The sequence below is a fragment of the Chinchilla lanigera genome, unplaced genomic scaffold (assembly GCF_000276665.1).
Source record: "Chinchilla lanigera isolate Chin_1 unplaced genomic scaffold, ChiLan1.0 scaffold00012, whole genome shotgun sequence".
Classification (NCBI taxonomy): domain Eukaryota; kingdom Metazoa; phylum Chordata; class Mammalia; order Rodentia; family Chinchillidae; genus Chinchilla; species Chinchilla lanigera.
The window spans coordinates 4,741,268-4,755,809 of NW_004955413.1; the positions used below are offsets into that span (position 1 = coordinate 4,741,268).

At 45.8% G+C, this 14,542-nt stretch overlaps 1 protein-coding gene across 7 annotated transcripts in view; it reads left to right on the forward strand.

Moving 5' to 3' along the window:
* The window catches only part of Pex5 (peroxisomal biogenesis factor 5), a 19,371-nt gene extending 5,079 nt beyond the window's left edge, over positions 1-14,292 (forward strand). For 5 of the 7 annotated variants that reach the window (XM_013511631.1, XM_013511628.1, XM_013511633.1 and 2 more), the window contains 11 exons: positions 4,461-4,566; positions 5,107-5,197; positions 5,577-5,687; positions 5,942-6,034; positions 6,395-6,514; positions 10,920-11,063; positions 11,243-11,313; positions 11,643-11,855; positions 12,125-12,290; positions 12,584-12,741; positions 12,907-14,292. In XM_013511631.1, coding sequence (XP_013367085.1) covers positions 4,461-4,566; positions 5,107-5,197; positions 5,577-5,687; positions 5,942-6,034; positions 6,395-6,514; positions 10,920-11,063; positions 11,243-11,313; positions 11,643-11,855; positions 12,125-12,290; positions 12,584-12,741; positions 12,907-13,108 — 1,475 coding nt within the window. In that variant the 3' untranslated portion in view covers positions 13,109-14,292. The remainder of the gene's footprint in view (positions 1-4,460; positions 4,567-5,106; positions 5,198-5,576; positions 5,688-5,941; positions 6,035-6,394; positions 6,515-10,919; positions 11,064-11,242; positions 11,314-11,642; positions 11,856-12,124; positions 12,291-12,583; positions 12,742-12,906) is intronic. The other 2 variants (XM_013511632.1, XM_013511634.1) reach the window with 2 other exon arrangements.
* Positions 14,293-14,542: the final 250 nt, after the last annotated feature.

Here is a 14,542-nt window from a genome sequence, read left to right on the forward strand (position 1 = left end):
CTTGAACTCCCTTTGTAGCCCAGGCTGGCCTCAAATTCTCAATGATCCTCCTACCTCAGCCTCCTGATGCTGGGATTACAGGTATGTGCCACCATGCCTGGCTTCCATGTAATATAAAATGTTAACATTTTGTGGATGAAGAAAGAGATCTGGAAAGATTTTCCCAAAGTATTCAATAACACAAATGAGATTGAAATTCATGCCTTTTTGGTTCTACGGTCCATACTTTGTAACTGTTACATTAAACTTCCTTTCTGTCTTTTTGAGACAGGGTCTCACTATGCAGACAGGCTGGCCTTGAACTCACTTTGTAGCCCAGGCTGGTCTCAAACTTGCAACGATCTTCCTGCCTCAGCCTCCCTGCCTCAGCCTCCCGAGTGCTGGGATTACAGGCGTGTGCCACCACGCCCAGCTTAAACTTGAGAATCTTCCCTGTGGGATTGCTTCAGGTTAAAATCTGAGCTGTAGCAAAGATCTGGAGCCAGACAAACTTTCAGTTTTCACATAAACCTCAAACTTAAGTGCAGTTTCTTAACGGAATGAGTTCTGTTGTAAGGTATGGTCAGCAGTCATTTTTTCAGTAACTCAGGCAGGAGTAAATCAGTGTTATGAGCCTTGAAGATGGGTGAGACTTTTGTTCATTTTCCAAATTTCTTGCAACCCATGTAATCTTCCTTAACTTTTAAACAACTTTTGAAAACGTGTTGGACCTGTCTCACCTGTTGAGTCCTCTTTGGAGAGCTCCTCTGTTCTGTACGTTTTTGTGGAACTGTGCCTGTTCCACAGAGGCAGGGATGTGGGCAGTCAGGAGGGCTAGTTGAGCTGTGTGAAATCTGCCCTAAGTGTGTCCTGTTGTAGCAGTACATCGCTTTGCATGTAGTAAGACTTTGGTAATGAATGGAAATCTGAGAGAAAGCGGTAAAGGAAGTTGATTTTCTCATAATTTATTTTTTTTATCTTTCTTGTAGCACTTGTGATTGATATATCAAATGATATAGCTTATTATTGCTTTTTGGATGAAGTGGATTTGAGATAAGAGAAGGTAGTACTTTTTAAAATCTTGCTATTTTATTTTATTTGAGACATAGTCCTTGAACTTGCTATGGAGTGTAGGCTGGCCTCTCAGCTCACGGTCCTCCTGCTTCAGCCTACTCAGTGCTGGCATTATAGGTGTGCACCTCCATACCAAGCTAAATTCTTATTATTTTAAAATCCCTGTTACTAAGATTCTAGAATCAAGTTTAAGAGGAACCTAGAAGCTCAGTTTTCTTTTTGTTTTGTTTTGTTTTGTTTTTGTTTTTCTCCGGTACCGGGAACCGAACTCACGACCTTGCGCTTGCCAGGCAGGCGCTTTGCCGCTGAGCTAAATCCCCAGCCCCTGAGCTAAATCCCCAGCCCCGAAGCTCAGTTTTCTTTATTTTAATTTTTTATGTGGGAATAATTACAGTCTCACAGGATGTTGCAAACAAAACAAAAATAGTACATAGGAAAGTTCTGTGTACCCTTCACCCAGTTTTCCCTGATGGTGACAGTTTTTATAACTCTTGGTTATGTTCAGTATCAGACTCAGTGACTTTGTCTTTACAGCCCACAGATATTTATTAGATTTCACTATTTTTATATGTCCATGTGTGCATGTATATGAATAGTTTCATGTAGCTTTATCTATTTTTAGATTTGCCTAAGTACCATTCAAATCAAGATACAGAACTCTTCCATCACCATGGGAGACTCAGTTTTCAGCCTGCTGTGTTTCCTGATAAATCCTTCCCATCCTAAATCTTCTGGCCAAATAAAATTCTGCATCTTGTGTTTGCTCAGATCTGAAGATAAAACACATCTTTTAGTGTTCTTGACTTTAGACAGGCTCAGTTGGTGTGGGACGTGAGGCTCACAGAGTGATCGTGGGATGTCAGCCTGCACTTGCATAGGGAGAGGAGTGGACAGCAGTAGCAGAAGATCAGCAACAAACTGCCCCTGGAGGAGACGCTGTGAATAAAAGGAATAGTCTCACTGTGATGCTTTCTTTTTTGTGTGTGTGGGTTTGCTATGAATAGATAGTAATGATTGTCACCAATATTTGTTACTGTGTGTTTTGGTCAGAGAACCCCCTATGAATATCTATTATTATTTCTGTTTTATAGATAAGGAGTAGAAATGTAGACTGGGGAGTAACTTGTCTAGATACACAGTAAGTGGTAGAGTTGGCATTTCTGTGGGGGTAGGTAACTCCAGAACATACATTTTTTTTTCCTGTCAGTGCTATTAAGCAAACACAAACTTTCATTGATAAGAATAGGAAGCTTCGAGTTTCTGATTTTGAGCTTGACCTAGATAGAATGAATACATAATGAGGGACTGTATGAGGCAAACATGAATTGGATCTGATGTAGGTCATTGGTTCTAACTCCTACTAACCTTTGTGACCTAGGACACTCCCCTCCCTTCCTTGGGCTTGGTTTCTTCAATTTCAGATGTATGCAAGTGAATCTGATTTTTCTGTGAGGATTTCTCAAAGACACTTGGAAGATTGGCTGTTACTTTTCTGGTATTTTTATTTGATTCTTTTGTTGGAGCGGATTCCCAGTGCCAGGAAATTGTGTGTTTTGTGGCTAGTAAATATGGCCAGATGCCAAATTATAGTAATTTGAGGATGACTTTCCTCTCTTGTGGAATTTTTTTCCCCGGCACGTGCCTCATGTCTGTTGTGAAGTTTAGGTGCTTTTGAGTTTTCCTGTTGCTTCCTGTCATTGTGAGGAGCACTTGACAGAAATGTCGCTGGGAATTTGGGGAGCATCTGTTCTGTGGCTTGAGGAGTCCATGCGGCCAGAATACACTTTAGTGAAACACTGGAGAGCAAGGTGCAGGGACTACTTTTCCACAGAATGGGACTGAGAACCTGGGAGGTGTGATGAGGTCTGTTGGGTGTTAAGTATCTCCTTTTTGTCTCCACACTTGAACCAGCAGTCTGGTGGAGCATAAGCATTGTAGGAATCTGTAAGAGTTAGTGAGCAGAGTCTGAGTGTAATTGTTGAGTGTGCTTGTAGGAGACGGGATCCACGACCAAAGGTAAAGCGTATTTTTAATTTCAGGAGACATATTACTTACATATTCTGAGACCCTTGAGCCTTTGTTTTTCAGATTTTAACATTTCTTAGATTTTGAGGTCTTTGCTGAAATTATTCAGGCAAAGTCTCAGTTCAAATGGAATGGAAAGTGTTGCTGTACACTAGTACCGAGGTGCTAAATCTGCCTTCTCAAGAGTTAAAAGCAGGCTGGGCGTGGTGGCTCACGCCTGTGATCCCAGCACTCAGGAGGCTGAGGTAGGGGGACCTTGAGTTCAAGGCCCCCCCTGGGCTATATAGTACATTCAAGGCCAGTCAAAACTACATAGCAAGACCCTGTCTCAAAAGAAAAAAAAGTTAAAAGCTATGACATGTCTTCATATCAGTAGCAGAGACTGGGTGACTGTCAGTGTCTGACTTGTGAGGCTGTAGGTGTTCACTTGCTCTGTAGGAACTGCTTTTTTTTCCTCTCTCTTGCCCCAGGTCAGTAGGACAAAGTCCTGGAGGTTGAGAGAGTTCAGCGCACTTTACTTTGTGCCTTGATAATGTTTATTCTGATGTTGCTGCGGTGCCCTTTGTCACTATAGTTCCTAAGATAATTTTTGCACACTCTGGTTTTTCTTCAGATGGTATAAATATTTCGCCCAAGATACTTTTTGTAATTATACTTAAAAACATGGGGCCGGGGATATAGCTCAGCGGCACAGTGCCTGCCTGGCAAGCACAAGATTCTGAGTTTGATTCCTGGTACCAAAAAACCAACAACAACAAAACAAAACAACCCTGGTCTCCTAAAATTGAAACCAAACCTGGGACTTGGTCTGGGTGGTGATGTGAGAGCGGCTGCATTCCTGCGCAGCAGCCAGTTGTGTGCTTAAGTTTGGCACAGGTTCTGTGCTTTCATGGTTGTATGTTATGTCTTGATTGAAAAACGAAAAAAAATCCAGTGGGAAGAGCAGAGCCACGTGTCTCTCATCTAGCCTAGCGCTCTGCTTCTCAGGGTCTTGGCTGGCATATTTCGATGGACTGGGGTGGGGGTGATGTGGCTGTGAGTAGAGCGAGACTGGGCTGCAGGTACCGATGAGGAAGCTGGGAGTCATGGGGTTTCTTTCTGAGGCCCGTATACTTCAAGAGTTTGGTTCTTAACGTTTCTGGAGCCACCTCATTTGATCTCCGATTACATAATCCCCTCGTAGGCCCCTTGGAGTGGAGATGGCCCCTTGACCACTGGAGAGGATATTGCAAACGTACTAGGATTTTCTTTTGACCCGGTGGTCTCTGCGAGAGTAGTGGTATTGTCTGATCTGGTTTGGTTAGAGCATCTGTTGAGGATGTATATTACTTTTTCAATCCCACATTGAACCTGGGGTGACTTCCCAATGCTGTTCCTTGCAGACCCCTTGTCTGTGTCGCCTGCCCGCTGGGCTGAGGAGTATCTGGAGCAGTCTGAGGAGAAACTGTGGCTGGGAGAACCTGAGGGAGCAGCCACCACCGACCACTGGTGAGTCTGGCTTGCTTGTGGATCTGGCTTCCTGTGGGTCTGGCTTCCTGTGGGTCTGGCTTCCTGTGAGTCTGGCTTCCTGTGAAAGGAGTAGCGTATCAGAGTTTTCCTGGCCTCTTTCAAATTGTATCCCTTTTTAAAAACTTTATTTATTGATGTTTCCACTTGTATTGTTACTCCTATGAGTTTATATTTCAGTTACAGGTAAGAATCCTAATTACCCCACCAAAAGTGCATAACTTTATGTCCCCTGTTTTCAGTTTAACGTTGCTGCTCTCGGTTCCTCCTACCGCATAGATAGCTATGTTTGGGAAAGTGAGAGGTTAAAAAAATGTAACTAATATAGTGCTTTCCCTCTTCCACGGAAATGTCCGCCGAAATGTAAATTAGAGTTTGTGGGTCCTCAGCAAGGTCGATTTTTGTTTCCTGCACCTTTTTTCCTAAGGACCCGTAGCTGCCCCGGGCCAGGGTTGGGGGAAGTAGCTTGGGGAAGGTGCCAGCAGACTGAGCTGTGAGATTAGGTTTCCTCACCTATTCCAGGTATGATGAGTATCGTCCTGAGGAGGATCTGCAGCACACGGCCAGTGACTTTGTGGCCAAGGTTGATGATCCCAAATTGGCCAACTCTGAGGTGAGTGACGTTCCACTCTTGCTGTGCTCAGCAGAGCTGGTCTTGGAAGGCAAGGCTGCTTCTCTCTACTTTGAAGAGGAGATGAGGTTATAGGTCTGTTCCTTTCTTTCTAGAGAAAGAGACATAGGATTCTGGCTTTTCCTTTTAATATTCTTTCCCTTTTTTTCTTTGACAACTAACCTTTTGTCTTTTCTGGTGCCTCTGAAATCTTTAGAGGCAGAAACCCTTGTCCTTTTGCTCTCTGATTTTTTTCAGGGCCTTTAGCATATGTTGTTTTCAGGTAGAAGGGGAGGGACGAGTGCAGAGTCCTCTTGGGCATGGTTAAGTGCACACCTGGAAGTCCTCTCCCAAGGTGCCTATGTGTGTCTCTGTGCCCCAGTTCCTGAAATTCGTGCGGCAGATTGGCGAGGGCCAGGTGTCCCTGGAGTCCGTTGCAGGGTCGGGCCGAGCTCAGGCAGAACAGTGGGCAGCAGAGTTTATACAGCAGCAGGTAGGACACTGTCACTTCCCAGCCTGGTTCAGCCAGCTGGTACCCTGGCTCTGGGCCTCAGTGTTCTGTGGTTCCAGATGGGAAAGGGATTTTATTGTTAGCTTGTTTTGGTAGCATCCAGGTCCTGAGTGGGTGGGAAAGACAACCTGAGCATGTTCTCAGGGTCCAGGCTGGTGGTGTGTAGTGGGTCTTTAGCCTCTGTTAGTGGGAAGAAGATTGATGGCGCTGGTACTGACTTTCTGTCTTTGTCACAGGGTACTTCAGATGCCTGGGTTGACCAGTTCACAAGGCCAGTAAACACATCTGCCCTTGACATGGAGTTTGAGCGAGCCAAATCAGCCATAGAGGTGAGAGCAGATATGTGGGAGTGGGCTCCCTGCGAGCAAGTGCTCCCTCGGGGAGAGTGGTGCATTAACACGGAAGGTGGTGAACACTGTGTTTTTTAATGTCCTGCTCATCTGGGTCAGAATTATGAAGGATTCTGTAGGTGCTGTTCAGAGTGCAGACTCCTGAGCATCACTCCCGACTACTGTTTGAGAATCTAGGGTAGGATCGGGAATCTGCATTTGGAAAAGGCTCTTCAGGTGGTCCCTTAACACCCTGAAATTTAAAAGCTGGTGCCCAGGGAATGCATCCCAGAGGCAAAAGGGCAGTGCAGGATGGTTATGAAGGCTCTCCTCTCTCTACTCACCTTCCCTTCCTTACAGTCTGATGTCGATTTCTGGGACAAGTTGCAGGCAGAGTTGGAGGAGATGGCAAAGCGAGACGCTGAGGCTCATCCCTGGCTCTCTGACTATGACGACCTCACGTCTTCTTCTTATGATAAGGTAGGAACCCAGGTTGTAGAGTTTTCTTTAATGACTTTGCTATAATCGTGAATTTGTAGAATAGTCACACAAAGATCATTTCAGTATTTTCTTAAGCTGCTTTCTATGAAAAGAAAACTGAATCATACTTTTGCCCTTGTCTTTTAGCAATTGAATGTATGCTTTATTCTTGAGATACAAAGGCCGATAAGATACTCTTATTAAATATGAAAGCCCAGTGGCGTGGTGTTATGCGGATGCGTGCACATGGTGCATTCAGAACACAGAGGAAGTAGCTCTGCTTTGGAGGTCTGACAGGCATGGTGATAAGATTCCTGAATCTTTTGATAGGGACTGTCTCCCTGCCTCCAAACCTTAGTATATAAGCTACTGTTCTTTTTTTAGCGAAGAAGTTCAATTTACATTCTAAACTCTTTTTTTTTTTTTTGAGGCAGGATCTTACTATGTAGTCCAGGCTGGCTTTGAATTCACCAGTCTTGCTTTGAACATGTGGTGATCCTCCTGCCTCAGCCTCCTGACTGCTAGGATTACAGGCTAATCTCTTTTTGGAGGTACCAGCCACATGCCCATTCTTTAGGGTTTTAAAGAATTAAATAATTTAAGTGTTAGAAAAATTTCCCAGCAGCTAGCGGTAAATGATGGTTGAATTTTGCATATAGCATGTGCTATTGACTTAGAAGTGTAAGTTATGTCAGGGTCCTACTTGGAGGTTATAGGGCATTTGGGGATGTGGCTAATGAGCTCCTGAACTGAAACATGAGGAGAGAGGGAAAGAATTGCTTGGTTTTAGAAAAGGCAAACCAGGACTTGGGTGATGCCTTTTCTCAGCTCATGTGGTTGGGGAAGGGTTATGGGACTAGTATCAGTCTGAGATGCATACCAGGGCGTAGGAATAGACCTCGGCTTAGTGAGGGAGCTGTGCAAAGCCCGGGCAGCATTCAGTTCAGGATAACTCCAGAAAGGTTAGGGAGTGGTGGTGCACGCTGTAATCCTAGCACCCTGAGAGGCTGAGGCAGGAATATCACAAGTTTGAGCCTAGCTTGGGCAACTTAGTAACTTAGCAAGATTCTTTCTTAACATAAAATAGGTACTGCCCCCAAAATAGCAACAACAACAACAACAAAGCAACAGTGACAGTAAGAGAGTTTAGGTTTTGAGAGCCAGTGATAATTGAGTACTAGGAAAATACATGATTTTGTTTATATTTCATTCTGATCTGGGTTTTTCTAAGAACTTACTTGTGTGCACACTTGTTTTTTTTTTGTACTGGGAATTGAACTCAGGACCTTGCGCTTGCCAGGCAGGCGCTTGTGCCGCTGAGCTGTATCCCTGACCCCAAACTTACTCGTGTGGTACAGTAAAGGAGAACTTTCTTGGGACCCTGCTCTGTGTTTTGCTATGATTTGAGTTCTTCCTATAGAATTTGGATAAGGAACGAATGGAAAGATTTACCTACAGACAACACTTTTAGTATTCTGTGTTAACAGTTTGGTAAGTTGCATAAACCCTATTAACTTACGAGTGGCAAGTTACACATTTTAGATAAAAATTTCCATGGTTTTGATAAATGTAGGCATAGTATTCACTTTGTATGAGCATTTTCTGTTAGCATTTACTACTTACGTATTTGTGACATGCTGGGCAGAATACATTTTTTAGTTAAAAGCTTAAAAATATTAGATTTTTAGATTCTTGAACCCCATTTAATGTTATTGATACCTTGAGGTATTGTAAAATTGGAACTAGAAAAGCTTGCATTAATATTTTGTAAAAAATACTGTACTTCATAGCTCACTGATAGTGAACAGTTCAGTCATAATGATTTTGGATTTGGTTAGGGTTTTCAGAATGTAACAGTGATGTCAAGCTTATTTTGTGTGTTGTAGGGGTTTGAAGGTTCCTTCAGAGGATTCTTTGTCCATCTATGCAAATATTTCCCCCATACTGGGGATTGAACGTAAGGTCTTCACACTGAGCTGCATCCCCAGCTGTTTTTTATTTTGAGACAGGGTCTTGCCAAGTTGCCCATGCTGGGCTCTAACTTTTCATCCTCCTGCCTCAGATCGCAGAGTGCCCGGGTCATAGGTATGTGTCTATGCCTGGCTTAGTGTTGAAAAATTCCTCTCTGGTTAGCAATTGATGAAACCTCAAGGGAAGAGATACCAAGGTCTAAAGGGAACTTAGAGAAGGCTGTGGCTGAAGGATGATGCTATCGATTTGCTATGCTGTCTACGGAAAACACATGAAGAATATTCAGATCGCCCCTGGCTGTCACATACAGGCCATTGTCCCTCAAGGAAGTACCTAGAACAATGAGGATAATACTTATTAATAATAGTATTTTAAGCTTTCTGGTAAGGCTTTGGTTAATATTCTCATTTGATGCTCCCACTAGTTTTGATAAGTGTGGGTTTTTTTTTTTGTTGTTGTTGTTTGTTTGTTTTTGGGTACTGGGAATCCGAACTCAGGATCTTGTGCTTGCCAGGCAGGCACTTGTGCCACTGAGATATATCGCTGGCCTTGCTCCCACTAGTTTTGAGAGGCAGAAATTGCATTCATTAGAAAATTGCATTATAGATGGCAATAACTTCTGTTTCCCACAGGGTGAGTTACAGCATGGATTGATGATGGGCAGCAGTTGAGGTTGGGTGTAAAAGGATCTGTTTAATTGCATTCTGTGAGTCTAGGGCAGAGGCCAGCAAACCAGGCCTGTGAAATAAATTCGGCAGGTGTTTGTTTTACATGGTTCAGTAGCTGGGGATAATTTTAACATTTTTAAATGGTTGAAAAAATAAAAATAAAAGAGTAATATTTTGTGACACAAAAATTAAACTCACATTTTAGTGGTCATAAATAAGTTTATTTAAAAAGACAATTTTTGGGGGCTGGGGATTTAGCTCAGTGGCACAGCACCTGCCTGGCAAGCACGAGGTCGTGAGTTCGATTCCCGGTACCAGAAACCCCCCTCCGCCCAAAAAATAAAAAGACAATTTTCTTTGTTTCTTTGTTTCTTTCTTTCATATTATATGTGGCTGCTTTTGTACTACTGTGATGCAGTTCGGTAGTTGCAGCGTAAAATATTTATTGCTTGGCTGTTTACTGAAAAATTTGGCAAAAAGCTAGTCTAGGATCCTTTTCTGCCAGTTGAGGTTTTATTTTGTGTGTGTGTGATAATGGGGAATGAACCGAGGATCTCACATATGCTAAGCACATGCTTTACCACTGAGCTACATCCCCAGCTGAGTTTTTAATATTGTACAAAGATGTCCCTAATGCACATGTACCAACTTCCTGCCATGAATGTAATCAGCTATGAACTGCATATGTGTATTAGTTAAAAACCAAAATTATGCCGGGCGTGATGGCACACGCTTGTAATCCCAGCACTCGAGAGGTTGAGGCAGGAGGATCATGAGTTCGAGGCTAGCCTGGGCTACAAAGTGAGCTCAAGGCCAGCCTGAACTGCATAGCCAGAGTATCTCAAAAAGACAAAAAAACTCCCAAAAAACAAAATTATGGGGAAAGATATCCCAAGATCATAATAATTATCACCATATACTTTTTTATGTCTCTACCTTAAATCCATCTGCTGTAGCATATTTCACTCTTGAACTCCATTGTAATGGTTTAATTTTCTTTTGTGACAAGAGTAATTTGCCACTGATGGTTTAGAATGGCTTAAAACTTTGCTGATAATATTTGTTTCTGATTCTTCACCAGTTTCTGTGTAATGATGAAATAGGGTGTCATGTTTTTCGTAGGTACAGTTTTCATTCTGGTTTGTTCTTTACTGTATTTTAAACTTGTTTCCATTTTGTGCATTGTTTTTGTGATGATAACTGTTTTCCCCAAGGAGTATTTTATTTTCTTATTCCAAGTCATCAGGCTTACTGGTGACTTCCTTCTTACTCTCCTGCTTAACATCTAATGCCAGTCCACAGAGGTTTGTAGGTAGTATGATAACTCTTTTCTCAAATGAGAATTCCTAGCTAGAAGAGAGTAGAGTTTCACAGCAGTCTCCTTTCGGGATCTTTTGTTCTATCCAGGCTACCTGCCCTTAGTTGTTGGAGTCATAGGAGATCTTTATAATATGGAGAGTTGGCCAGCATTTAATTCGGATGCCTGTGTGGAAGCCTTCAGCTTCTGCATATCTGTTCTGATCATTGTCCTTGCTGCTGTGACTGTAATGATCCCTCCTAGAGAGTTTCTTTCTTTTCTTTTTCTTTTTTTATTTTTGAGACAGGGTCTCGCTATGTAGTTCACGTTGGCCTTGAACTCACTATGTAGCCCAGACTGGCCTTGACCTCAAGATCCTCCTGCTTCAGCCTCCCAAGGGCTGGGATTACGGGCGTGTGCCACCACAGCCAGCCCTAGACAGTTTCTTACTTGCTTTCCTCCCTCGCAGGGCTACCATTTTGAGGAGGAGAATCCCCTGCGTGATCACCCTCAGCCTTTCGAAGAAGGGCTGCGGCGACTTCAGGAGGGGGACCTGCCAAATGCGGTGTTGCTGTTTGAGGCAGCTGTGCAGCAGGATCCTAAGCACATGGAAGTGAGTGGGTCTTCTTTCTGACTGCTACCTCCTGTGCTGAGGGTGGCTTCAAGACTGGGTTAGAGCCTGGCTGAGGGCCTGGGCTGGGGGCTGAAGGAGTAAGAGGGTAAGTGGAAGAAGCTAGCAGGAAGATGGAAAGGCAGCTGCAGCAGTGACAGGATCTGTTGGCTTCCCTCTAGGCGTGGCAGTACCTGGGTACCACCCAGGCCGAGAATGAGCAAGAACTCTTAGCCATCAGTGCGCTGCGGAGGTGAGTAGCTAAAGGGCGAGGGCTGGGGGATTCGAGGGCTCGGTGCATAGCCTTCTGATAGGAGCTCAGAACCGGATCCTTGTTTTCTTTCTGGCTGCCGACTCACGTGTTTTCTCATGATGAAATGCTCAGTTTTGGAGTGAGTTGGTGAGAACTAGTTCTAGTCTGTCACTAGACTTTGATTTTATTTGTGGGATCCTATGGGATTGTTGGCTGCTAAAACTTTCCCCTTCTCTGATCTGAGACTGTTAACTCACTGTTAGATCTTGGGGTGCTGATGGGTGCCAGTGTCTCTGCAGGCACCACCCCTGTTCATCCCTGTCCAACAGGTGTCTGGAGCTGAAGCCAGATAATCGGACAGCACTCATGGCGCTGGCCGTCAGCTTCACCAACGAGTCCCTGCAGCGCCAGGCCTGTGAAACGCTGCGAGACTGGCTGCGCTGCACCCCCGCCTACGCCCACCTGGTGGCGTCTGCTGAAGAAGGGGCCGGAGGGGCAGGACCAGACTCCAGCAAGCGGATCTTGGGGTCTCTCTTGTCTGAGTGAGTGTGGAGGGGTTCCTGGGATGAGGAGTGATCACCTAGCAGGGGTGTGGCCTTCACTTTGGAAGTTTGGACAGACTGGGACACAGGGGCCTGAGAGTGGGGTGAGAATCCCAGGAGCAACTTGAAGGAGCTCCGCATTCTGCAGGGCCGCACTGAGTCGGAATCTGGCATGGCTGACACCTTGATAGATCTTTAAGGACTTGAGGGGTAGGAATGTAGATGTATCCGTCTGTTTGCTTTTTTGATGTTCTTTTCTCCTCATCCAGCTCCATGTTTCTTGAGGTAAAAGAGCTCTTCCTGGCAGCTGTGCGCCTGGACCCAACATCCATCGACCCTGACGTACAGTGTGGCTTGGGGGTGCTCTTCAACCTGAGTGGGGAGTATGACAAGGCCGTGGACTGCTTCACAGCTGCCCTCAGTGTTCGTCCCAATGTGAGCCTCAGGGAAGAAATGGCAGTGGGAGATGGCTCAGGGCCTTGTGGAAGAGTCACTTGTGCATGGGCTGGTTCACTCAGCATGCGGGCGACAGCTGCCTTGGGAGGGCTGGGAGAAGGAGGGTCGATGTGGGGTTGGGGGTTACATGGTGGCCACGCAGGAACTGCTGAGGGGGATAGTGGTGTTGGTAGCACATAGTAAGTAGCTAACAGTCGTGAAGCAGGGGAGGAATGGGCAGAACTTGATGTGAGCCCACTCATGTTCCCAGCCTTTCTCCGTCCCTATGCCAGGACTATTTGCTATGGAATAAGCTGGGGGCCACCCTGGCCAACGGGAACCAGAGTGAGGAGGCAGTGGCAGCCTACCGCAGGGCCCTTGAGCTGCAGCCTGGCTACATCCGGTCTCGCTATAACTTGGGCATCAGCTGCATCAACCTGGGAGCCCACCGGTGAGAGGACTGTCGAGTCCCGCGTGGATACATTCTTCTGCCTTTGGGCCTAGCTCCTGTGGTCCTGCCATTTGGCTGACCAACCCCTGCTTTCTCCCCTACCCCAGCCTGCCTCCTCCCTCTGCTGCCGTGCTCACCAACTCTCATTTCTCCTGTTCTCTACAGGGAGGCTGTGGAGCACTTTCTGGAGGCCCTGAACATGCAGAGGAAGAGCCGGGGCCCTCGGGGGGAGGGGGGCGCCATGTCAGAGAACATCTGGAGTACCCTGCGTTTGGCGTTGTCTATGTTAGGCCAGAGTGATGCCTACAGAGCAGCAGATGCTCGGGACCTGCCTGCCCTCCTAGCTCTGTTTGGCCTACCCCAGTGACAGTGGGACGGGCTGCCCTGTGAGTGCCCACCTGGAGGCGTCTCCGCCCTGGACGTGACACCCTCTCCCGCAATGGGCCTCCCAAGGGGGTGGGCTGACGAACACAAGCGGTATGGCTTCTCAGGGGCTGCCTCAACGTAGGGGTGGATAGTCTGGGATCTAGCTCCTACGTAATTGTAGGAAAATGAGCTGTTGTCTGTGTCCCTTGGTAATTCAGGGGCTGTGCATCCAGCCACAGGTCTCTCTATGCTCATCACGCCCTTTCTTGGTGCTGCTTTCTGGGTAGGACCCAAGGATTTGAGTAACTGTTGTCATCAGCTGCCATTTCTGATAGGGTCTCCCACATTTGTAATGTCTGTCTTTCCCCCCATGTGACTGGGAATTGGTAAGAGTCCAGCTTCTGTGGGCAGTTGTGTTAGGAGGTTCTGCTGGGCATCTGTAATGATGGTTCTGTCTGGGCTGGGATATGGTAGGCGTTGGCCCATTGGGCAGAAGGATGGATTTGATTTGGGCTCTGTAGAGGTGAGCACTGGTATATGTGAGCTCACAGATCTGCTACTCTTGGACCGCCCCTTCTGGCTGTGAGCTTGGGTTCCTCGAGTGTGTGACATAGGCAGTCACGCTAGTATTGTTACCATAGGGGGTCCTCATGGGCAGCTGGGGCCAGTTGGCTGTGGGGTAGGTGAAGGCTTTTGTGTGGAATGAGCCTACTCAGGGCTCCAGGTCAGATCAGGGGCTCTGTCTCGGGAATGCAGAGGGGTGTAGCGAGTGCAGCAGGACTCCTGGAAAGACCTGAGTGGGAGCTCTGCTGACTCTTGTGTGGACTCTTGTAGAAAGTTGGTTCTGAGATTTCCATCTTGCCAAATTCCTAGCAGAGAGGGGCTCCGTGTTACCATAAGCCTTTGCTGTACTTCCTGGAATGTTTCTAAGGGAGAGTGGATACATCCTCTCTTCTCATGTTACATCCACACGGTGAGGACTGAGGGAGGAGAGGAAGCAGTGTAGACTGCTCCACCGCCCCCTGCATGGGAGTTGCCCGAACCCCCACTGAGGGCTGCTAAGCCTCTTGCCTAAGTACCATGGTCCCCAGGTTCCATCCTGAAATTTATTTTTCTTTGTATGAACATGTGTAAATGATTTAAAAATAAAACTAAAATATTTGTATGAAGAATAAATGCAACTGATGTGGGTGTGAATTCTGCCACTAGTCACAAAGTTGGGGTAGTGGGAGTGGGGTTGGTGTTCGTTTTTTTCTTCTAAAGTCTTCTAAATGCTCATTGGTATTTTGATGACCCATTCATCTCTGCAGGGTTATTGAGCACCTGTGTGCTGCAGAAAAGACAGACAAAGCCACTATGTTCAGGGGGTGTCTGGATTTGCAGGAGAAACAAATGTTTAATAATCACAAAGTTTTTTGTTTGTTTTACTACTTAC